At 55.0% G+C, this 24,752-nt stretch overlaps 1 protein-coding gene across 1 annotated transcript; it reads left to right on the top strand.

Annotated features, from left to right (window-relative positions):
* The first annotated feature begins 112 nt into the window (after positions 1-112).
* Positions 113-23,896, top strand: LAPTM5 (lysosomal protein transmembrane 5). The gene is made up of 8 exons (XM_004740964.3): positions 113-276; positions 14,221-14,314; positions 15,005-15,081; positions 16,588-16,719; positions 17,403-17,525; positions 19,153-19,248; positions 21,176-21,268; positions 22,508-23,896. Exons 1-8 carry the CDS (start codon positions 190-192, stop codon positions 22,595-22,597), a joined length of 792 nt encoding a protein of 263 aa, XP_004741021.1. The 5' UTR covers positions 113-189; the 3' UTR covers positions 22,598-23,896.
* Positions 23,897-24,752: the final 856 nt, after the last annotated feature.

The following is a 24,752-nucleotide window of genomic DNA, read 5'->3' as shown; positions in this document are numbered from 1 at the left end:
CTGCAGGGCTCTGGAGGCAGGCTGTGGCCCTTCCTTGCTGCCCCGCCCCCATGGTGACGAGTGGGGGCCCCTGCCTGTCTGAGGGGCAGGAAGGAAGTGAGGAGGGCAGTTTGCAGCTTCCCCTTTTCTGCCCTGCCCCAGGCGCTGGGTTCTCCCTGTCAGTGCCTAGGAGCAGGGGACAGCGGCACCATGGCCCCCCGTACGCCTGCCGTCCACCAGACCTGCTGCTGCTTTAACGTCCGCATTGCCACCACTGCGCTGGCCATCTACCACATGGTGAGTGTGCAGGCAGGCGTGGGGAGGCTGTGTATGCGTGCGTGTGTGTGTGTGTGTGTGTGCATGTGTGTGTGTGTACGTGTGCACGCACGGGTGTAAATGAGAGGGCCCCCATCTACGGAACTCCCCACCATGGGAGGACCACCGCCCACCACTGGGCCTCAGTCTCCCCCTCTGCCTAACAGGGGAGGGGGCTCTGCAGCCACAGCCGGGGAGGAACAGGGGTGGGAGAAGGGTCCTCCTTCTAAGTGAATGGAACTCACTGTTTTCCCCCAAGGCTCAGTTTCTGCCGCTATAAAATGGGATGACTTAGCATCCACAAGGTTCCAATGCAACAGCAGCTGGGAAGGGGCTGTGGAAGGCAGGCAGGTCTGAGGACCCAGACTGCTTCTGGAGTTGGATCCGCTTCTTCCCCAGTGGGGGCCCTGGGCGTTTTGGTTGGGGAGGAAGGCCGGACTCCCTAGCAGGGAGCGAGGGGGCTGGAGCCTCTGGTTGGTAGCCTGGCACCCCACGGCCTTCTCTCCACCAAAGGAAACTTGCGATCTTGTGCTGATGGGTAGGACGGCTTGCCTGGCCCACGCTCCGGAGAAGCGGCCCAGCGGTTCCCCTTGGGAAGCTGGTGTGCACAGCCCCAGCATGGAGCCTCTATCTTCTCTGAATGTAGGGAGATACTGGGTGAGCCCCAGCCCCCTGGGGCCAGAGGCTCCCCACTCTGTCTTGGTGGGTGAAGGTTGGGGTCTCTGTCCGGACCATCTCCCTGCACCCCCACCCACTGTACCACTCTGAGCCACACCCAGCTCCCCCAGGGCCTGTGGGTAACCGTTTTCTCATGAGCCTAGAAGGGCTTCCTCAAAATTAGCCTAAATCTGGCATTCTGTGGTGGGTGTCTGTGACCTGTTTCAGCCTGGCTGCACCTGCCTTCTGCTTCGGGGAAGGTCAGGCAGGGCTGTGGCCAGAGCACGGCCTCCCGAGGGGCATCAGCTCACAGCCTCTGGGTGCACGCATGTGTGCAAGTCCTGGCCTCGCTGCTTCCTAGCTGTGCGGCCTCGGGTTGCTTACCTAACCTCTCTGAACCCCAGTTTCCTCACTGAAAATAGTACTACGTCTCTGATAGGGCTGCTGAGAGCATCAAGGGAGTTCATATCTACAAGGCTCAGAGCAGTGCCTGACGGAGAGGAAGTGTTTGTTATCGGTGTGCGTCAGACCCAGCGCCCATGGCCGCGTAGCCAGAGTTAAGCTGTCAGACCCCAGAATGCTGGCTTGGGGAGTTGCTCAGAGGCTGTCTTGCCTGGCTCCAGCCAGAGGGGTGACCCTGAGAGATGGCGAGGGCACCTTGGCTGTCCCCACCCCCAATCCTTAGGGCCTCTTTAAGCTCTGAGATAGCATAATGTTCTCTGGAGGACAGTGATGGACGCAGAGGGTCCCTGTGGGAGGTGGGCCCAGGTCAGACCCCAGCTCTGCCACTAACTGGCTGTGTGACCTGGGATGACTTTTTCTCTTGGGCCTCAGTTTTCCCTTTAAGAATGATGGAGGGTGTCAGGGGACTGGCCCTGGGGGTTCTAACTCCATCCTGTTTGCGGGCTGGACAGGTCACGGAAAGGAGGGCGGTGGCACAGACGGTCGGCGCTGACCTGGGGGTCCCATCCTGGGTTGGCTCTGGCTTCTGCTGATTGTTGCCACCAAGGAGTAGTGGGCCCGGGAGCTGCTCTTCTGACACCTTGGGAAGCAGGAAACACAGGCTTTTATGCTGCATTTTCTGATATGTTTCTGCATTGGTGACTGATTCGAGATGGAAAGAAATTCCCGTGCTGGCCAGACAGAGTCCATACGCAAGCCATGTGGGCCAGCCGCTGTCTGTCTTGCGTGGTGCAGACTTGGGGACCCTTGAGGTTTCTTCTTCTTCTTCTTCTTTCTTTTTTTAAAGATGTTTTTATTTATTTATTTGGCAGAGAGACAGCAAGGCAGCGAGAGAGGGAACACAAGCAGGGGGAATAAAAGGGGAGAAGCAGGCTTCCCACAAGCAGGAAGCCCAATGCGGTGTTTGGTCCCAGGACCCTGGGATCATGACCTGAGTCAAAGGCAGATGCCCAACAACTGAGCCCCCCAGGTGCCCCGTTGGGGTTTCTTCTTTATCCCATTGTCTGAGGTCCTCACCTCTTTGTGGGGAAGTGACATCGGGGCCCGCTCACAGAGCTGGAGAAAGTGTGGGCAAGTGATCAGGGAAGCCTTCTTGGAGGTGGTAATGCTGGTGGAGGCATAGAGATTTCTTGTGGGGAGTACGGACAGGGTGGAACAGGTGTGCAAAGTATAGAGACTGAGGGGTAGCAGCTTGTGTAGGGATACTACCCAGATCAACTTAGAGGCTTCGGCTTGGGGCGAGGGAGGTGGTATGGGCTGAGAGCAAGCTGAGGCCTTCACTATAGTGCACTACTGATATCTGGGCCTGGAGAATTCTCTGTTGTGGGGACTGAGCTGCACATTGTAGAATGTTTACCATCATGGTTGGTCTCTACCCACAAGATGCCAACAGCACCCCTGGGCTGTGATCACCAAAATATCTGCATATATTGCCGAATGTCCACTGGGGACAAAATCACTCCCAGTTGAGGATCACTGTCTGTAACATGAACCATGGGAGCCAAGAGATGTTCTAGAGCAGAAGGCACGAGAACAGAGGGCAAGCTTGGACCCTGGACTCCTGGCCTGGGCAGTCCTCTCTGGGCTCCTTGGTTTGTTGCAATGGAGAATCATAGTCTGGAGAAGCCTCTGCTCCTTCCCAGAAAGGACAGGGAGGGGCTGGGTGGCAGGTGTGCTGGCAGGGTCTCTAACATCTGGATGGAAAAAGAGAAGCTGCTGTCCAGATGTGTTGATGGCCCAGACGGTTGTCATCTGGGGCCGGTCACGGATGACAACAGCACACTGAGAGCTATTCCTGGACTTGGCCTCTCTGGGGAGGGTTAAATTAGGTCTTTGGTATCCTCAGACAGCGCTACACTTTATCGGTCATGGGGGACCTCCTTATGGGAGGACCCTCTTGTGTCCAAGGTCTGGAGGGTCTCCCTCAAGGTCCCGCTGGGTTTGTGTAGAGGGTTTCCTTGGTCACGGGTGATTTCTGACTCAAACTTGCATGTGTAAAGGAGTCAGAGAACTTTCTTTTCTTTTCTTCCTTCTTTCTTTCCTTTCTTCCTCCCTTCCCCTTTCTCTCTCTCTCTCTCTCTTTCTTTCTTTCTTACAGATTTTATTTGAGAGAGAGAGTGAGAGAGAGAGAGAAAGAGAGAGAGAGAGAGAGAGCATAAGCCAGGAAGAGGCAGAGGAGGGAAAAGCAGACTTCCCCCGGAGCAGGGAGTCCGATGAGGGGCTCTATCCCAGGTCTCTGAGATCATAACCTGAGCCAAAGGCAGATGCTTAACCTACTGAGTCACCCAGGACCCCCAGAGACCTTTCTTAAATTGGCCTCTTTGGGCCTGGCTTGTCTGGCAACCCAAAGTACGTCCTAAGCCAATGACAGGAGTGGGCGAGTCCCCAGAAGACCCCTTTGCCCAGAAATAGCTCCTTCCCTGACTTTTCCCCTCCAAGCTGCCTAGAATTGCATTAAAATGCCTTGCCCAGATGAAAAGCTTGCACCTGCTTTAGGCCAAGGAGAGAAGGAGGCTAGCTCTGGCTATCTCTGGGTAATAGGGTTATGAAAACTCTAATTTTTCCTACATGCCTATATTCTCTCTACTTGGTACAATGAGCATAAACTACTTTTTTTAAAAGCTTGTGTTATTTATTTATTTATAGTATGAGCAGGGGGAGGGACAGAAGGAGAGGAAGAGAGAATCTCAAACTGGCTTTTCAAGGAACAGGGAGCCCAACTTGGGGTTTGGTCCCATGACCCTGAGATCGTGACCTGAGCAGAAATCAAGAGTCGGTCACTCAACGGACCGCTCAGTGCGTGTACTGCTTTTTAAAGGAAATTTAATTTTAGAATGGTTTTGGATTCACAGAACTCTTGTGAACACAGTAGAGTTTCTGTTCGCTCCTCACCTGGTTTCCCCCGGGGCTAGCATCTTACATTAGAATGGCACATTTGTCACCATCGAGTCCCCATCAGGACCCTGACTCAAACCCAGGCTTTAATCAGATTTTCTCAGCTTTTCCCTCGGATCTCTTTCCTCTCTCAGCATCCCACCCTGGGTACCACGTTACATTTAATCCTCGTGCTTCCTCAGGTTCCCCTTGGCTGGGACAGTTTCTCAGATTTTCCACGTTCTGGGTGACCTTGACAGTCTTGAGGAGTACTGCTCATACATTTAGTCAAATACTCATCAAAAGGGACTTTTAGTTTTCTCTTGGTTGGGCTCCGGTGAAGTGTTCTTGGGAGGGAGGCGGCAGAGGTGAAGGGCGATTCTCAGCCCATCCTATCAAAGGTGTGGACTCCCGACATGTCTCATCACCGTTCATGGTGACCTTGACCGCCTGGCCAAGGTCGTGTTTGTCGGGTTTCTCCCCGCTGTCCCCCACCCCATACTGTCCTTTCTGGAAGAACGTCACTGAAGGAGTGGAAAGTTACTTCTGGAGGGCAGACGAGCTACCTAATATTAGAGATATGTGGAATTTCTCATGGGAGATCGGTTTGTTCTCCTTATCTGTTCTATAACTAAACGATGTATTTATTTATGTCCATAGAAACTCGTGGTTATTTATTTTATGCCTTGGGTTATAACCCAGGGCTGCTTTATTTTTCTGGTTGCTCTAGCATGCTACTTTTTAAATTGCAAAACAAAGAAAGTCAAGCAAACCTCTCTTGTGTAAAGGAGCCTGTTTTTAATGCAGATAAATTCTCCAACAGGACTTCGTTTTTCCCCGTGCTGAGCCCCAGGCCCGGGTCTGGGCCTGACACGTCCATGGCCTGTGCCTCCAGGGGCTCCGGGCTCAAGGAGAGGCGTGATGGTAGATGACACGGGCGGGCGCACTGATGAGGGGCCTGAGCCCAGTCCTGGAGTGGAGGTTGGGGATTCAGGAACGGCTTCTTGGAGGAGGCCAGAGGTGTGCTTAGGATGAGCGGGTGTGTGCTTGGGGCTGCTGGGGAGGGAGCAGCCTGAGCAAAGCCTCGGGGGAGGGAGAGGCTCTGTGATGTTTGGAAGACTGAGATGTTCCTAGAGCTGGGGTTTAGGGAGGGATGGCTGTGAGGAGTAGTGGGGGAGGCTGGATGGAGTTTCTTATTTCTCTCAGGCTTCATAGCCCAGAGGATGGATCTCTGCTTGGTCCAATCCTCTCCTTTTAGAGATGAGAAAGCAGTGGGCCAGGAAGGTTCCTGGCTGGCTCCAGAGGGTAGACAGCGGCTTTTTTTCTGGGGGCGCCCTTTCCAGTACACAGGTGTGGGGAATGAACCAGTGGGTGAACAAATGAATTCCTTACCTGGCCCGTGGACTGGGGGTGGCCCGCCTGTCTGGGAGATCCTTCCCTCCCCAAGTCTTCATTTCTGATTTATGGTCTAGCTCATAGGAAGCATCCTTCTGCAGGAAGCCCTCCTGATTTGTCCTTCTCAGACTCCCAGGGGTTCTTCTTTCTGTTCCATTTTGAGATTGAAAATCATAGCACGGTCTCCATCACTAACATGTGATATGACCCGGAGTAAGCAGACACCTTTGCCGTCGGGGCCTCAGTTTCCTCATCTGCTACCCAGGGCTAGGAATTCCTGCCTCAAGGGTGACTGCTTTGAGGTATTGAGCTGGTGTGGCCCCACTGGGGTGAGGGGCTGCCAGCCGGGGCCCAGAGCGGGATGGGGGAACAGACACACCTTTGAAAGCTCATCTCATCTGTTTAGGGCCTAAAAATAGGCCCCAATTGCCAGGTGGGGAAAGCCCCAGATGAGAGTCTGTTAGGGCCTCTGCCTTCACACCTGATGCCCCATGTGGGGCAGAAAGACCTTGGTCTGTGCCCCTCCTGAAGGTGTGAAGAGGCCGCTAGGGGTAGTCGGGGAGTTGTGGTTCCTCCCCAGTGCCATGGCCCAGGGGGCCCAGTTGGGCCTGAGTTACGCTTCTCATCTCTGGGACATGTAGCTAACTTGTGAAATGTTGGAGGCCCACACAGCTACTTGTGGAGGCTGCTGGACCCACTGGACCCACTGCGGCCTGGGCGCTAGATCCCTTGGGGGCAAAGTGGAACATTTCCTGTGCCACCAGGCCTGGGGGGCTGAGTGGTGGAGGTCTCCACCCTGTGAGGTGGGAGAGGGTAGGCCAGACCTCAGGCTGGGGAGACACCAGCTGGGAGGAGGGGGTCCTCCTGTTCAGACTGGGCCCCATGACTGGAGGGCAGAGTCTGGGGGGGGGTCTGATGCTTCTCGGTCACCACCTTGACACTGAGCTCCCCCAGGAAATGAAGCTTTTAGTTTGAGCCCAAGGCAGCAGACCCGGAACCCAGACTTCACTCTGTGCTTGCTGCGAGGCCTGCGCTGGTCTCTTTGGGGATGGAGGTGGGAGGGGGGAGGTGACACAGAGTCCTGAAGCCCTAATGAGGCAGGAAGCTGAGCATGAAGCTGTGCAGGGGCAGGTGCTGGCTCCCTGCCCTTCCAGCCCTTAGCCCTGCTGTGAGCCCAGGGTCTCCCTCCCCCATGCCCAGCCTCAATTTCCTCCCCTGGCAAATGGGGGTCAGTGACGCTAGCGTGCAGGGTCATTTTGAGACTCACAGGAAACCAGGTGGAGGCACACCCAGTACCTCACGAACACCCCCACAAATGGCAGCAAACCTGGGAGCCTCCATTCGGCCGGAGAGGACAGAAGCTTGGAGGGGCCAGTCAACTTGGCAGCCTGTGGTGGAAGAAGAAGGAGAGCCCCCCCGGCCCCCCCCCGGCCCCCCGCCCCCCACCCCCGCCTCAGGCTCCTGGTCCGGACCTCGTGGGGAGGGTGCGCCTCTAGGCGGTGACTGGGTAAGACTTGCCTCTAAGAGCTAGGGGGCCTGGCTCGTCCAAACTTGGAGTCCACGTGTCTCAGTTTCACCTGCAAAGTGGGGAGCAATGGGGAGAGAAGAGCTTTTCTCACGAGGCTGAGCTGAGGGTGAAGGGCTGCGGGTGTCCCCAGGAGGTCTTGGCCTCTGCCCTGTCCCGTGCTAGCAGTAGCCCTCAAGGGAGGGGGGTGGCCTCGCTCAGAAGGTAAAGAGGGGATTGATGGCTTATGAGAATAGTTTGGAGGCACGGTGTGTCCCCAGATACCCAGGAAGTGGAGGATGATGGGGGCTTTGGCCAAACCTGGAGAATGACCCTGAGCCCCTCCAAAGGCCCACCACGGTACTTCACTGTTTGAATATATCACCATGTATTTGCCTGTCCTTCTGCGGAGGCTTGCTTCTAGTCTGGGGAGGTTATAGTTAGAGTGGCCGTGGGGGGCTATGGTTCGCCGACCACACACGAGCACTTCTGCAGGTCAGTGCGTCTTTCTGAGTGGATCCGTCTTTGGTAGCAGATACGTGTCACCTCATCTGCTCCTTGTGACCGCCTCATGAGGCAAGGGATCCTTCCCTCTGTTCCACAGATGAGGGAACTGAGGCCCAGAGAGGCAACCTGGCCGGGTGGAGGGGTCAGTGAAGAGTGGAGGGGCAGGGGTGGGGGCGAGGAGAGCAGAGCAACAGCCTTGGTGGGGGTTGGGGAGGAGAGCCGGCTCTGGGGCAGAGCAGGCAGCCTGGCCCCGGGCGGCAGCAGAGCCCGGACTCCTCCAAGAGGGCCGGGCAGATGGTACCTGGGGTTGGCTGGGGAGATAATGCTGTGAGGGAATGCCCCCCCCCCCCCCCCCGCCGCCCTGGCCTTCATAAGTGTCTGCAGGAAGTATGGGCTGGTGAGGAGGGGCTGGGGAGGAGAGTTTCCTCTTGACGCTCGTGTGTCTGGTTCTCTTCTCTTATCCCCCCCGCCCCCCAGACAAGCCAGGGGCCCCCAGGGAAAACAGGGTGGGCAGACGAGCTTCAGCGAGGGTGTGATGACGAAGGTGATGATAATGGTTTAAATGTGCTGCTACCCTTGGGTGGCTGGGCCACCAGAGCCAGAGGACACAGGGTCAGGGTGGGGGTGGCCCTGAAAAGGGAGAGGGGCAGGAAGGGGTGTGCGCCCTGGGGACCCACTTCCCATTTTGCAAACTGCATTATCTGTTGGGGAAGGGTTGAGGACATGCCCGGGCCTGGCTCCTTGTGCAACCTCTGCCAAGTCATACTGAGCACCACCATCCCCCCACCCCCCCGCCCACCGCTTTCCTCCAGTGTAAGTGGGGGGACAATCTGACCTGGTAGATTTGCCAGGAGCAAATAAAGTGGAAGGCTCAGAAAGGGTCCTGCATTGGCTGGCACCTGGTAGGTGCTCACCGAGGAGTGGGTCTCTGTAAAGGGGACCCCCTGGCATCTCAGAGGGTGGGGCTCTGCCCACCTTCTTCTGAGATGGTGGGTCCTGAGCCCCCAGAGGTCAGAGAGGGTGAGCCCACCTCCTCGGACTGGAGAGTGGTGTTTGAGCCCTAGAATTGGGGATTTCGTGTCTCCACCGCCATGATTGTCGTCGTGGTCGTCATATCAAGATGTCACTGCTGTCACTAACATCAGCAGCAATGTCACGGCCATATTATCAAGGCAGTCCATCATGGCTTCCCAGCATGCCCACTGGGGTTCTGTCTATCGCCTTTTGTCTGTTACCCGGTCACAAACATGGTCACCTCTATTATTGCTGCCCCTGTCGTCAAAACATTCACTGCCACATGATGACCCAACCCAGCCACATGATGGCCCCCCACCTCCCAGCATGGTCGCCCCCATCAGCCCCGCCCGGCCAACATTTTGTCCACACTCAGCTGGGGCTTCGCTGCTGTTGTGGCCCTGGCCATATTCACGGGTGCCCCCGTGTCTCCCACCTTCCGTGATTTTGCCGCCTCTAGTTCATTCAAGCTGTTGGCTGCTCCTCAGAACCACCAGGCAAACCCACAGGCCTTCTCCTGACTTCCTGGCCACTTGCCCCATTGCCGAGCTCTGGGAAGTTGTGCGTGTTACTGAGAGAGAAGGGACGAGTTGGGGATGGGAATGGGAACCGAAACCGGGAAGAAGCAGAGGGAAGAGGTACAAAAGAGGAATGGAGAGCAGCGGTGATGGCGGGCTGGGCTGAGCCTGGCCACCACGGATGTGGTCTTGTCGCCTGAGCCCTGACTCCGTGTCAGGACTGAGGCTGATTCTGGTTCTGCAGCAGACTTCCCGCGTGAACCTGGGCTGGTCACTGCGTTGTCCTGGGGCTCAGTGGCACACTGGGAATGTTCCCTCCCTCAGGGAGAGGCATTCCTGCCTGTGGGTTTCCCTGGAGTTGCCCTCTCAGCCTCTGGGCCTCTGCATATGGTGTTCCTTCTTCCTGGAATGCTTTTTTTCTCTTCTCTGTTGAGAAACTCCTACTTATCCCTCAATACCCTGCTCGGACTTTTCCTATTTGTGAAAGCCTTCCTGAGTCTTCCAGATGGTGGTGATCACTCCCTCATCAGGGGCCCATGGTCCTCCTCGTGTCCTTTGTTATGGCACTGAACACACTGGTGACCTGTGGTTTCCCCAGGGTCCACGACACCTGCAGGCCAGGCCAGGGTCAGTGGTTTCTCTGGATAGAGCCTGGAGCCAGTATGTGCTCCAAGAGTATTTACCAGATGAACAAACAGAAGGAGTGAACGAATATCTATGCAGATTAATGAATCCTGACCAACGTGTTCGTTTATGGAGCACAAGCTGTATGCCTGGTTCCATGCTAGCTTGTCCTTTCACCTGACAGCAGCCCTACGAGGCAGGTCTGGTTATTGTCCCCATTCCCCAGACGAGGAGACAGGCTCCGAGAGGTTAGTGGCTTGCTCAGGGGCACAGAGCTTGGGTCGGGCCCGGGACCACCTGACCCATACACCCTAGCTCTACTCTGCATGACCTCGATGCTGCAGAGGGAAGGCAGAGAGAGACGCTGTGCTGGAGGAGAGGGTGGTGAGTGGCTGCTGTTTCCCAGGCTTGTGGGAGGAGAAGAGCCCTGTCCTGTCCCCAGAGGTCGTGGGTCACGGGAGAAGGCAGCTCTTTGTCCTGGTGGGTACTCACAGGGGTGGGGGGTGGGGCGAGAGGCAGGTGAGGGCCTGGGCCCTGGGACATCTGGATGCTGGGGGGCTCTGGGCCTCTCCCAGCATGCACTGTAGGTGAGCCAGTTAGTTTCCCAGAACTACAAAGCCTCTTGGTCAGGGACATGGGTGGAGCGGTGAGGGCCTTCTGATGTGCAAGGTGCATCTCCGGGCGGGCCACCCTGGGTGCCCTAGAGGTGAGAGGGCATGGTTTGCAGGAGTTCAATCATCCTAGGGGCCCTGGGTGCAAACAGGAGTGTTTGTCCTCATTGACCAGAGCAGGTAAACTGAAGGTGGGGCTGAACTGGGAACTGGCCCACTGGGAGCTGGGAGGCAGAGGGTGGTCTCGTGTCCCAGCTGCCGGGTCCTGAGAAGGGGTGGTGGTGGTGGTGTCTAGAGCTGCCTGGCGGGGGAGTAGGCAGTTGGTTGGCAAGACCACTCAGCCCTGGGTGGAGCCTTAGGGGCACAGGCTCCAGGGTTCAGATGCCTGCTGGGCCATGTGACTTCTCCTCTCTTAGCCTCTGTTTTCTCATCTGTAAAATGGGGGAAATATTGCTTCTCTTGCAAGGTTTTGGGAGACTGATATAAGCCTGTGTGTGCAGGTCTGAGCACATAATAGGTACTCAAAAAATATCAGTAACTTTCCATCCCATCTTCTAGGGAGGCGAGACTCCTATCTTTCTCCTGGATTGAGGCTGGTGTCTTCTGCCAAAGGTTAGGGGGCCAGCAGAGGGTCTGAGGCTGATGCTGAGGTTGCCTGGCTCTGAGACTTGGGGCTGGTGCCTGCCTTCTATGGGCCTCAGGGTTCTCATCTGGCAAATGGGAACAGAAATCTCTCTCTCCCCTTCCAGGACTGTCGGGAGGAGAAATGGAGGAAAGGCTGAGCCTGGTTTTAAACCCAAGGGGTTTGTACAAAAGGAGGATGATTTCTTGCCCCTGCTGCCCTGGGAACAAGCTGTGGGGGGAGGAGGGCGTGGTGCCCCTCTGACTCAGCCAGGGCGCCGGCATGGGAGCGGGGAAGGGGGCCAGGTATCGGGCAGAGGCCAGAGGCTGGGAGGTGCTGGAAGGATAGCGGAAGGTGTCAAATCTAGGGCTTGTTGGCCTGGGCTTGAATCCTGGCCCTACCCATTACCAGCTGGAGGCCACAGACAAGTCCCTGGCCCTCTCTGAGCCTTGCTTCCCTGGTCTGTGAAATGGGGGTGGGAGTATTCACAATAGTCCCTTGGCTTGTTCTGGGAGGATCACTGGGACGTGAGGGCAGCGCACCTTAGTCAGGGTGTACCGGGGTCCCTCCCCTTCCCTCCCTTGCTCAGGGTCACGGGATACGGTGGGGTGGGGGGGTGGGGGTAGCTGGGATGCTAATGGCAGGATGACAGGTGCCGTGGCAGGGCTGGGAGAGACGTTTAGGGCCCGAATTTAGGGGCTGCGGACAGCTGTGGGTTAGCACTGGTCTCCAAAGGGGGGTGATGCCTGAGATGATGGGGGGGGGCCCGGGAGGACAGTATTAGAATTTCCACTTTTCAACTACGTTCTTTAGTAACTTCTGGGTGTGTGTGTGTGTGTGTGTGTGTGTGTGATGTTGGTAATAACAGAACAGTAGCACACGCATATAATTTTGAAAGAAAGAAATATAGAGGAGTGTGTTCAAAAGGTTTTACTGATATAGGTGCATGATCGAAATACCCGCACACTCTGGGGTACTGGCTAGCGGGGGCTCCGAGGTGTTTCAGGGAGTGGGGTGTGTGCAAAGACACCAGGACACCCCTGGGGGACTTAGACTCCAGTCTCCACGGTGTCCGCAACTTGCCGTATGTCCTTGGGCAAGCCGAGCTTATCAAACAAACAGAGGGTGCTTAGAAGATAAGTGGGCAGAGACCCTTTCAAGCAGCTGGGAGCTTGGGATTGTCTGATTCTGAGCTTCGTTCCAGATCTCCGACAGTTCTGGATTCATGGGACTTCCAGAGTCTTCTCTTGCCACACCTGGTAGATACTCATGTGCCCTTCTAAGCGCAGCTGCATCTTATTGGTGCTCTGCTCACACACCCCCAGGGATGGGGAGCTCACCCCCTCGCAGGGTGTCCTGTTGTGTCCTGGATGGACCTGTCATCTGCCTCCCTCCCTCCTTCCCTCATTAAAGGTGAAATTGGGGAAGAGAGGGGCTGGAGCCTCAGGCTTCAGGGGCTAAGGAAGTGGTTTTTCTCTTTTGCGGCTACTTCCTGTGGGTGCCAGCCACAGCCCCCACAGCATCTGCCTTCCCCTTGGGGCTGATCTCAAACTTTTTGGTGAAACAAAGCGTTTTTGGTTCACCCTGTACCAGGTAGATGGGGCAGCTAGATCGAGCTCGCTGTCCACCCCCCGGCACCCTGCTCTTGGTCTGTTCCACGACCCCCTATAAGCTCACAGGAGCCAAAAGCAGATTGTGTTTGCTGAACGCTCACTGCAGGCCCCGGGCTCAGTGCTTTATAAACACAATACAATTTATTCCTTCCTAAATCCAGTGATTGCCAGTTTCCAGATGAGAAAACTCAGAGATGTGAAATGACTTGCCCAAGGTCACATATGGACCCAGGTTCAGCACCATCTCTCTCTGACTCTGGAGCTCAGCTCTTCATCACTTCCGTGCTGTCCCTTTGTGCCCCCTGAGCAGAATGTAACATGGCAGGAAGACAAATTGAGACCCGTGTCTGAGCTAAAAAACCCTCACACAGTGAGCAAGGGGAAAACAGATGGTGGGTGTTTTGTTGCCTGTCAGCTAAGCACGAGTTACTAGTGCAGGGCCACCCAGAAAGCCAATGTAAACTTCGGCTATATTAAAAGAGGTAGGGCATCCACGGCAAGGAAGGAGATAGTCTTGTGATTCTCAGCGCAGCCAGACGGTGTCTGGAGAATTGTGGGTGTGCAGTGGTGGGGGAGGGGCAGAAGGCTTGCTGCAAGGGGGTGGACACACAGAAGACTGGGAGTTCCCCTGGCCGGACGTACTTAAAGGAGTCCTGTGTCTGATGGCAGAGGGCACAGGCAAGGTGACTTCCGAGGTCTTTTCAAATTTGTGGCTAGACTCCTGTTGTCACCAGGGCCACAACACTAAGGTCTGTCAGATTTGGATAGGGTATATTCATTGTCCATCCATCCATCCATCCATCCATCCAACACAGTAGCTAGGCCAGTGAACAAGAGAGACATAAGCCTTCCCTGCCTGGAACCTACCTTCCAGGGAGGATAACAGCAATCATTATAGTGAGCAGAGCTACTTTAAGTGAATGATTCCACCCTGCCCCACTATGACCCTACGAAGCAGGTATTATAGTACCTGCATTTTGCAGATGGGGACATTGAAGGGCCATGGGGGATAGAATTGGCAGGGCTCCCTGGGGAGTCATGGGTCAGGTGCTGCCACGCCTCTGTGGGTAATTCCAAGAATCTAGAGCTCTATGCTGCCCAGAAACTCTGACCAAGATCCTGAAATGCCCAAAGCCAGTTGTGGTAAAAGGGGTGCAGAAGAGGGACCCAGTTACTGGTAGGAGCCCTCAGACGCTCGCCCTCCAAACTTGACCTTCAGTAGTCACAGTTATTGTTTTATTGAGAACCAGGTGTGGTTCTAAGTGCTCTCCTGGGATATCCTCACTCACTCTTCTTAGGTAGCTATAGGCATTAGCCTCATTTTACAGATGGAAAAACTGAGGCACAGAGAGGCTGAGCAGCTTGGCTAAGCTCACATAACTGAGAAAAGGAAGAAAGCTTGAGCCGTCTATGTGTATAGGCCACACTTGATTCAGGGTGCTCCATAGACCCAGCCCTCTGGGGGGGGAGGGAGCAGGGGTGGATCTGTATAGGCCCCACTGATGGATGTTCTGTCTGCCCTCAGATCATGAGTGTATTGCTGTTCATCGAGCACTCAGTGGAGGTGGTCCACGGCAAGACGACCTGCAAGGTGTGGCAGAAGGGCTACCTCCGGCTCGGTAGGTCCTGGGGACTCTGGAGCGGGAGGGGCAGGTGTGGGGAGAGCAGGTGCGGAGAGGGGCCCTGGCTCTGGGCAGACGGGCTGGGGTTAGTTGCCCTGCCTCTTTCCTTCTCAGCCACAGGTCTTTCCTCTGCAAGCAGAGACCTGTCTCCACCCAAGTCTCTAGGTGTGAGAACAGAGAGGAAAGTGCTTTGCAAACCCAACTGCCTTAGGAAGGTGACAGCAGGACTGTCCTGATGACATCTGTCAGTGGCTGCCCACCACCCTGGAATGAGACAGAAACTCCCCATGGTGGGATCCCGCCCCCACTGGCCTCTCTGGTTCTGGGTTGCAGCACCCCCTCGCTCCCTGCTTCTGCTGTGTAGACCACACCGAGCTCAGCCCCGTCTCAGCTGCTTGGACTCCCGGTCACTCAGCTCACGGGCTACCTCCTGAGAAGCCTTCCCCGGCCTCTCCCTGGCTAAAGCAGACCCGGGCCACTCTCCCACCCTGCATCTCATATTACCCCAAATGCTCTTTTGCTATCTCCGTAGTCCCCCAAGACTGAGAACAGCAGGAGGGCAGGGTCTGAGCTCACTCCTCACTGTCACAGCCCCCACACCAGTGGTTCCCAAAATGTGGTCCTCGGAACCCGCCTGGGGTTCCTGGGGTCACCTCGGAGCTCCTCACTGCCCTCCTTGCCTTCCAGCTAACCTGGTCTCCAGCTTCCTGCTCATCACCATGCTCTTTGCCATCAGCTTGAGCCTGCTGATCGGAGTGGTCAAGGTGAGGGTTTGTAGGGGAGGGGAATGGGAATCAGGGCCTGGGGGCTGGCCAGGAGCCCCAGCTACCCTCCTGCCAACCCCCATTCACACCTGCTGGGTGGGCAGCAATGGCCACCAAGAGGGTGGGAGGTGGGTGTTTTGGGAGACTGCCCCCCTTCGCCCTGCACCCTAGAGATTTTTACGCTCTCTTGCAGTTTGGAAAGCCTCGTTTCCATACTTTGACGCAGACCCCCCCCCCCCCCAACCCAAGTGTAGGGTCAGGCACATGGACACTTCGGTCATACCAGCTGGTGACACACATGAGTGAGAAGAGGAAGGGGTCATTTTAAGGTGTGGGAAGGGGAGAGAGCAGTGGGTTTCGTAATCAGGGAGAGGAACCAGACTAGGGGAGGGTAGATGCGTCAGGCTCAGTTCCACCCAGCGAGCTGGTGAGAGAGAGAGAGAGAGAGAGAGGCTGTGGCTCAGGCTTCTGTGAAGAGGAACCGGGCTGTCCCTTGGCCCCCAGGGGGCAGGAAGCCAGGGCCTCAACACAGAGCCACCGGAGCAGGACCCAGCAAGAGTGTCCTCCCTGGGGAGCTGGTGGCCCGGCACTCACAAGCCAGCAGCGTGGGGCAAGGAAGGAGCAGGGGCTGTTTGGAATATATGCCCCTTGCCCGCCCTGCCCCCATCGCTCCCTGAGCCAATGGCATCCTTATGGAAGCTTTGTGCCCCAGGGGGCAATTGTACCTCGTGCAGAGCCGGGTGTGATCCAGCTAGGAAAGTGGACCAGGGTTCCAGAAGGTCCTGAGACTGAGTCTTGGCTCTTTCGGCTGCCTCCTGAGTGATTTTAGACAGCCACCTGAGAAACCACAAAACCACCCTTCTGTGATTTTGTCCCCAAGGGTGGGTTCATGAGCACTCACACTGGTCACAGTCATCCCTTGCTTGAAGTTGAAGGAGAGGACCTTCAGTGTTGGCCACCAAGGGCCTCTGACCGTGACCAAACACCCCAAGAGCGGTCCACACAGAGGAGGGTCCCACCACCAAAGCCGTGTGGCCTTCCCTCCCCCTCACTAGACCTTTGCTTATGTTGGCCCTTCTGTCTCCAATACCCTCCCCGTTTCCTTCATGGTTCTTTCCAGATCAAGCCTCAGCGTCCCCACCTCCAGGAAGTCCTCTCTGACATGTTCCCATCTGTAAAATGGACACAAAGCCCTTCCTGGCTGGGTTCTTGAAGGCTGTCCTGGCTGCTTCTGGAGGCCCAGGGGCACTTATCTCCGTGTCTCTGGGGACACCAAGACGCCTGGCATTCAGGGTCTGGGTCTTACATTCTCCGCATCCCAGAACCTCCTTCAGGGGAAGGGATGTGGGTCCACTGGGAATGACCTGGGCCCAGTCAGGAGGGGAGGATTTGGGAGAGGGCCATATTACCCAGGGACGGAAGGGAGCTTCTAATGAGGTTGGGGGGAGGCACATGGGGACCTCAGGCTGTGGGGGACTCCCTGATAGTGCTGAGCCTATCTTCTAGAACCGGGAGAAGTACCTGCTGCCCTTCCTGTCCCTGCAAATCATGGACTACCTGTTGTGTCTGCTCACCCTGCTGGGCTCCTACATTGAGCTGCCCGCCTTCCTCAACTTCACTTCCAAGAGCAGCTGGGTGGTGAGTACCCAGCCCTGCTCCACGTCCCACAGCCGGCCAGCCTGGGGGTGTGTGTGGCAGGAGGGCTCTGTCCCCTGGGCCCTCCCTTGTTGATAAGCCCAAACCCCATCAAATCAGGTCAGCTTTCTTCCTCTGTAAAATGCACCTGTGAGGGTTCCCCATCCCCATGTGTTGGGGTCATTAAGAGAGGACAGTATATACAGGGCAGGCAGCACGTTGTGGGGACTTGGCTAATACCAGCCGTTTGAGTTTACACAGCAGGAAAGGGCACATGCCCACTTCCGTGCCCAGACCCCGCTTTGTCCCTCCTCTGTAACCAAGTGGAGAGAAGGAAGATAAAGTTGATTAAAGCCAACTATGAACATCCATAGGGGAGATGCCCATGATGGAGGTGTTGATCCCTGCCTCAGCTCCCCAAAAGTTACTTTTCAGAATTTCCCTAACTGTTGTCCTGGAAGAGATTGAATTGCTGGTCCTGGGCTGGGCATCAAGAGGCCCTGGTTGGAGCCCAGGTCCCGCTGCCAGCCCTCGGCGGGATGTCTCAACAATGGGCATCCGTTTCTTTCTGGGTCCTGTGGGTTAGAAATTCCCTGGTGTCTCTGGCTGACTGTGTCGAACAGCACAGGGACCTCTGGCTTAGGGCTTCATTGCTGGTTTGTCTCCTTCCTGCCTTTGCCCTCAAGGGCCCCTCCAAGGTCCCACTGATGACCCTGCAGCTGCTCGACTTTTGCCTGAGCATCCTGACCCTCTGCAGCTCCTACATGGAAGTACCCACCTATCTCAACTTCAAGGCCATGAACCACATGGTGAGTGTGGGCTGGGGGCCCGCCCCCATCACTGGCTCTGTACTCTTGAGCGAGCTGCTTCCTCTCTGTGCCTTTGTGCTTAGGCTGGGTTCCTTAGAGGTAGAGCCGGTGGAGAGGGTTCTTGTGTGAGTACCTGACTGAGGGAGAGCTCTCAGGAAGACCCTCGAAAAGGGGAGGGAGGAGCGCGTGAGACTAAGGGAAGAAGCAGGCAGACCTGTGACTTCAGGGACGGCCTTGCCTGATCCCAGAGGGAACCTTGTGGTGTGAATTGCATCGCAGAAATAATATGCATTTTTTTAAAAAATTCATGGAGAAAGGCGGCACTCAACACATCTCAAGATGGCCCTTGAGGCTTCTCTGCACGATTTCAGGGCACTACCCTGTATAACTAAAGAGGACCAGATGACTGCCTCAGGTCCTTTCTCTACAACCCTTGATCAATGATAAAGTAGCCTGGCTTTTATAAAGATGCGTCCTCAGATTTTTGCAAATCCCCAAATTAACACCACTAAAGGATGTAATTATCCCTGGCGTGATTATCAGTGTAACCGCACATACAATACATGAAAAACTACAAAAGCATTCTGATATGACAGGTTGATTTCCAGTCTCACGTGTTACCTATACAACTTGTTCCCACATGCCAGCCTTGCAAAAGAATGTCACTGTTCAGGTAGGGCCTTTCGCATTTTTGAAATTCCGAATTCCGAAATTTCGAATTTTGAGAATTCGCATTTTCGCATCATCTTTCGTATAATCCCATGTTTTGGTTTAATGTTGGATTTAGTATTTCACTCCAAAGTGTGGATAAGCGTAACAGAAACAAAACACAACCCACAATCTCATTCTCGACCTTAGAAATCATTGTGGCAACAGAGTAAGTGATTTTGTGAAGTTCAGGCTTTAATTCTACATATACTCTTCAGACATGATGAGATTCTTGAATCAATGAGATATCTGAGTTGAAGAAATTAAGGATGTCCATGATAAGAACACACACACACACACACACACACACACACACACTCAGATAAACATAATAAAGACTCTCTCTAAGGGAAAAAAATAATATTCATTTTTTATAGTGGTCTAACATATTGTCCCCAAACCTAGTGACTTGAAACCATGCACAACTGCCATCTCACAGTTGCTGAGAGCCAGGAATCTGGGAGTGGCTCAGCTGGGTCATTTGCACTCAGTGTCTCTCATGAGGTCCCTCCCGCCCCCTGACATGGGGATGGGGCTGTGGACGCCAAGGGCTTGACTAGCTCTGGAGGGGCCATTCCCAAGATGGCTGGCTGGCGTGGCTGTGGCGTGCCCCACACGTGTGTGGGGACAGGGTGGTTCTGTCAGTGAGCCTAGCCTCTAGAGACGGGCCTGTGGCTGCTGGGGGCCGGGGGGGTCCAGCCAGGGAAGAGCCAACTGGGCGGGTAGCCACTGCACCTGCTTCCCTTGGTTTACTCGCCTGCCGCGGGGGACTGATGGTACGGAGTGCCTGTCTCCTAGGGCCCTGGTAGGGGTCAGCCGGGACAGCGGTTGTACCACATGGTCTCATTCTTCCACGAGTGGACCCCGGAAGGGTTCCTTGTGGGCAGAAGCACTGATGCGGCCCCCAAATCTGTTGCAGAATTACCTCCCCAGCCAGGAGGGTGTGGCTTACAGCCAGTTTATCAAGATGATGATCATCTTCTCCATCACCTTCATCACCGTCCTCATCCTGAAGGTGAGAGGCCCCCCGACACGGCCCTGGGGAGGGTGGGGAGCCTGCGTTGCCCAGGCCCTCCCATGCCAGACTGTTAGGAGGCAGGGAAGTCTTCCACTGTCTCCCGCTGCTGCCCAACTTGCTCTTGGCTTCTTCCTCCAACCCTCCCCCACCAGCTCCTTGGACCCCACTTGGGATCCTTGGGGACACTGCATTGAGGGGGAGGGGGCTGCAGGGAAGACCACTGCGTTCGAGTATCAGAGACTTACTGTGTAACCCAGAGAGACCCTGATCCAGGGAAGGAGGAGCTGTTCTGTCTGAAATCAGATTCAGAAAATCTTGAATATGAGTTCCAGCTCTCCCCTTGCTAGCTGTTTGGTTGCCTTCTGAGTCACTTCTCTCTGGGCTTTAGGTCTCATCTGTGAAAGGGACAAAATTAATATTGCTTTGTCCCTGTCACAGTTTTATAAGATTCAGGCACCAAAGTAAAGATGGGTCCTGAGGTCACATTACTAGAGGTTTGGTCGTATGAAGGAGGGAGGGGAATAGTTTAATTCCTCTCTGAGGGGGTCAAGCCCAGAAGATAGAGTCCCATGTCAGGTCCCCCATTCTTAGAGAGAGAGGACAAATTGGAGAGTGTTAATAGCCACACAACCAGGAGGGAGGAGAGGTAAGAACACTCTTCCATCTGAGGGAGTCAAGGAAACCAGGGCAATTCAGCTTGGAAAGAGATGACTGAAGGGGTTTTCAAATACCAAAAGGACTCTCATGGGGATTCTAGAGGCCAGGCCTGGAGGCTGTGTCCCAAAGCTCTGGGGAGGCTGATGTCAACTCAGCAGAAGGAAAGGCTTTCAAGAGTGTTCTTTTCTGACTGTGAAAGTAAAGTAGGATCATCGTAGAAATTTGGAAACTACAGATGAGCAGAAAGAAGGCAATCAGCTCACGACCCACCACCACTCAGAGACAAGCACCCCTGATACTGGGGCGCATTTCTTCTCAATCTTTCTGTGTATGTGTGGGTGTAACTGGGTGTCGCTGCCTGATTTTTCTGGTGCCCTGAGCAGCTTCTGCTGTCATCTGTTGCCAGCCTGGAAACGGAACTTCCCCCCTCTGAGCCATCCTCAAAGGATGGGCCTAGCCCAAGGGCTTCATTGAAGTTCAGTGAGAACTTTCCTGAAGGATTCAAGGAGCAAGTGTGGGGTGGGGTGGGGGGGTGGTGGTTTGACATCCTATACCCTCCTGCAGAGCCAGTCCCCAGGGCCCAGCGCACAGCTCTGTCTCCCTTGCCCCTCCAGTTCTTTATCTGCCTTTGGGGGAAGTTTTCTCTCTTCCTCACTCTGTCTCACTGGTCACCCTCCCTCACCTGCCTCCTACTTCCTTCTTTTATAATTCATTTTATTTATTCCTGCCTCTTGAGTTTCCATCATGGGGTTCCATAAGATAAGAGAAATCTCAGAAGACAGGGCCCACCCTCATTTCTTAGGAGGCACCGGGGGCAGAGACCTATATAGGTTATTGTTCCTTTGACAGGCCCCTGGGGGCCTCCCTCCCCACCCTGAAAATCCCCCCTTAACTTACAACCACTGCTAAGAGAAAGCAGTTGCTTACATCATCGGCCATCTCAGGAGGTGGTGAGCTCTAGCCCCAATGGGGTAGAGAAGAACAATTTGCAGGACCATTGCCGGGAGGCTGGAGGGGGGCCCAAAGTCCCCCAAAGCCCCCTTCTGCACGAGGTCGTTGGGGGGGGGCGTGGAAAGAACTATATTCAGAACACCTGGGACCAGCAGGTGAGGTAACCCTGCTCCGGGACAGGGAGCTGAGTGCAGTAGCCAGATGTCACCTTCTGGGTTGAGCTGGGGCTGCCCAGGAAGTGCCTGCATATGTCCCAGGCCTGCTGGGGCAGTGAGGACGGTCAGCAAAGCATTGTCTGATCTGGCTCTTTCTCCAGGTCTACATGTTCAAGTGCGTGTGGAGATGCTACAAATTCATGAAGTACGTGAACTCGGCTGAGGAGAGGAGCGGCTCCAAGAAGCTGCAGAAGGTCAGCCCGGTGGGGGATCAAATCTCAGCCTTGCCAATCCCTGTGTCCCCAAGGGCAGGTCTCTCTCCCTTCCTGGGTTGCGGTTTCTCCCCGTGAGATGATTGGACCAGAAGAAATGTGGAGATCTCTTCTGGCTCTGATAGTCTAGGATTTATTCCTTCATTCATGCATTCACCATTTCTGCCTCATTGTTTGCTTTGCATCCAACCGTGAGGGTACAAAGAAAGCAGATGCCACCCCATCCTAGGGGACTGTAGAACCCACAAGAAATCCAGACACAGAGCTCTGATAGCAACGCAGTGTGAAGTATGGGGGAAAGGGAAACATTGAGGAGGTACCTGGCTTCACCTGGGGTATCAGGGAAGGCTTCCTGGAATGGGTGATACTTGTCCAAGTCTTAGACTCTCAGCTGATACAAGTTAGCTGGGAAAGGGAAGGGACCTTCTAGGTGGAGGGATGAGGTACACTTAGAAGTAGCTCATTGAATACATCATGGGAAAAGAGCAGCTGGTTTAAATTTTTGGTGTCACTTTCCTCATCTATAAAATGGGGATTGTATTAGTCAAGACCCTTTTGGTTGCAAGTGGCAGAAACCCAACTCAATCTGACTTATGTGAAAAAAAGGAATTTATTAGCTCCCAGAACTTGAAGGTCCAATGTAGGTCTGGCTCACAGAGGCTGGCTGTGAGGTTGGTCACCTGGGTGTGACCTCATCCTCTCCATCTCTTGACTCTGCTTTCCTCATGGTGGCAAAGTGACTGCCAAAAACCCTAGGCTGACATCCCCCACCCTCTTAGCAACCCCAGCAGAAAGGCCCAGGAGCATGTCTCAGGGACCAGCTTGGCTCACAAGCTATCCTCAAACCACTGATGTTAGCCAGAGAGGACGAAATTCTTCCCTGAGTGACCACACTCAGGTCACATGTCCCACTCTGGATCTGAGGGGTGGGACCAAGTTTTCTGAAAGCATGTGGATGGAAAAGGTTCTTCCAGGGAAAATGGTGCTTTGTTAACACCACACAGGGACTTGAAGCTGGGCAGGCAGAAGGAAGTCTGTCCCCTGTAGAAATAGACAGTGCACCTGTCTCGGGCATGCCGTGTCTAGTGTAGGATGTCCCCAAGGCGTGCTGGTATCACCATCATCCATTTTGTCAGAGGTCGGGGCTGGAGCCTCTTGACTCCAGGTTGGGATCCTGGTTCCTTCTGGCCAGTCCTCAGCTCCCATCTCTCTTGCTCACAGGTGGTCCTGCCGTCCTACGAGGAAGCGGTGTCTCTACCATACAAGAGTCCGGATGGGGGCCCAGCACCGCCCCCCTACTCAGAAGTGTGACACCCGCCAGGCCCCAGCCTCCATGCTGGGAGGAGTGGAGCTGTCTTGTAATCTGCTTCTCTGCTTTGGTGGCCCCTGGTGGCCCCGGGTGAATCACCCGGCTGACTTCAGGACAACCCGCTTGTGTCCCCCTCGCTGGCCTGCTTTTCCCGTGGGCCTGGGGGAGGCTCACAACTGGGTCAACTTCAGGCTGAAGGACTCCTTGAGTCTCTCGGAAATTCGGTCCAATAGTTCTTGGCTTACTGTGATCGGCCCCAGCATCTGTTTAAACCATTTGTCATTCTTAGCCCAGTGGGTTTGGTTAAAGGACGTGGAACTTGACCTGTGGAACCACGTGGCTGACAAATGAAAAGCATGCTTCTCAGTGCAGGGAACCAGTTGTGGGGGAAAGCTGCCATCCATTGCATTGGTTTTAGACAGTTGTCCCTTCACACGGCCATGCGGCCAAGTCATCGTCCCTGGGTCCTCTCCACCAAACACCTACGTCCAATTTCTGGTTTCAACAATTACAGACAGCCAACCACCAGTCGATTCAAAGCAGAGATAAAATTCAATAATAACAATAAAAATCAAATGAGCCCCAAATCATTCTCTTCCATCGAGTCCAGTAACTGGCTGCCCACTCCGATCCACCCGGTACTTCCGAGGGGCTGCGTAATTGTCAGTTCAAACGAAAATCCTCGCACTTGCCCAGTGTCATCTGACAGCTACTTGCAGGAGGTAACAGTTGTTCCCACCACCGAACTGTCCCCCGACAAACAAACACACGGTCATTTTGCTGAAGACAGTCATCAGTAACAGTCGGCCACATGTGGCTGGCGTCCTCCCGCGGCAATGGGGCCTGTGACAAGGGCGGCCTCAGGCATAGTTGTCCCCAGCAGTGAGCTGCCACCAGCCCCCAGCGGGGACCCCTCTGTCACCAGTCTGGGCCGAGGCCCTTCTGTCCTGCCCAATGCTTGTGCTTACACAAGTTAGCCCTGACATCAGGCAGATCTGGGGGCTGGACTAAATCCACGTGTTGGTTCGGTCAAAGCAGGGGAACTCTTTGTGGGCTCAGACCCTGCCACGGGCTCTCGTGGCGGTGGTGGTAGATGGGAAGGTTGGGTTCCCACACGCCCTCTTTCGCCTGTTTCCCTGCAGGCTGGGGTTCTCCAGGGACCTGATCCCGAGGAGGAGATAACAGGGCTACGGAGGCAGGCTCTCTGGGGTCTGGGGGGGGGGCTCCCCGCCAGCACCTCCTCATTTAATTGCTTTGTGTGGGATGGGGAAGAAGTTTGAATAAAGCAGCACCACGCTTCACTTTGGCTGATGTGGTTCTTAAAATGTGGCATAGGCAGGGCTGGGAGCGCTGCCTACGTATCCCACAAAACCTTCACTTGCACACACACACACGCACACACACATGCACGGATTCATTCAGTCCAGAGACTCACAGGGGCCATGTCCAGCTGCAGTGTCTTGACCCCGTCCTGTTTCTCATCACAAGTCACAGACACATAAGTGCCCTGATGTCTCCCCAGAGAAGGTGTGAAGTCCACTCCCTTGGCGAGTGCTTGCCCGGAACCAGGTCCTGGGCTGGGTACTAGGGGTGACCGTAATGGGTCAGATGTGCCTCCAGTCCCCCACAGTCTGGGGTGGGAGAAGACAGATCTACAAGTGATTATCATAGCCCATGGCCAGCACCACAATAAGGAAAGTCCCAGAGATCCCTATAGTCAGCGAAGGCTTCCTGGGGGACCTTTCACCAAGCTGAGCTGGAAGGATGAGTGGGCAACGGTAAGCAAAGGGGGAAAGGACGCAGGGGGCCTCTGTGGAGGCAGGGAGAGGAGTCGGGGGAGGTAGGTCAGTGTGGCTGCGTGTGGGGATGGCAGCCTAGCGAAGTATGGGGCCTGGATCGTGGAGCCTTTGCATTCATTAAGGTCCTTTGGCCGTAAGCCCACCTGGGCTTGCTTCAGCCAAGAAGGGCATTTGCAGGAAGAAGATGGTTGCAAGTAACAGAAACTTGTGGGAGCCAACTTAATTTAAAAAAAAAAAAAAAAGGTGGCTGTGGTATAGCTTGGCTCACATAAATGAAAAATCCAGAGATTTCTGGCTTTGGGCATGCTTGGACTCAGGAATCATATTCTGCAATAAATCTCTCTCTGTCTCTGCCTCT

This window comes from Mustela putorius, unplaced genomic scaffold (genome assembly GCF_011764305.1).
Source record: "Mustela putorius furo isolate JIRA1106 unplaced genomic scaffold, ASM1176430v1.1 tig00003853_pilon_pilon_pilon, whole genome shotgun sequence".
Classification (NCBI taxonomy): Eukaryota; Metazoa; Chordata; class Mammalia; order Carnivora; family Mustelidae; genus Mustela; species Mustela putorius.
This window is presented reverse-complemented; position numbering and strand designations above follow the sequence as displayed.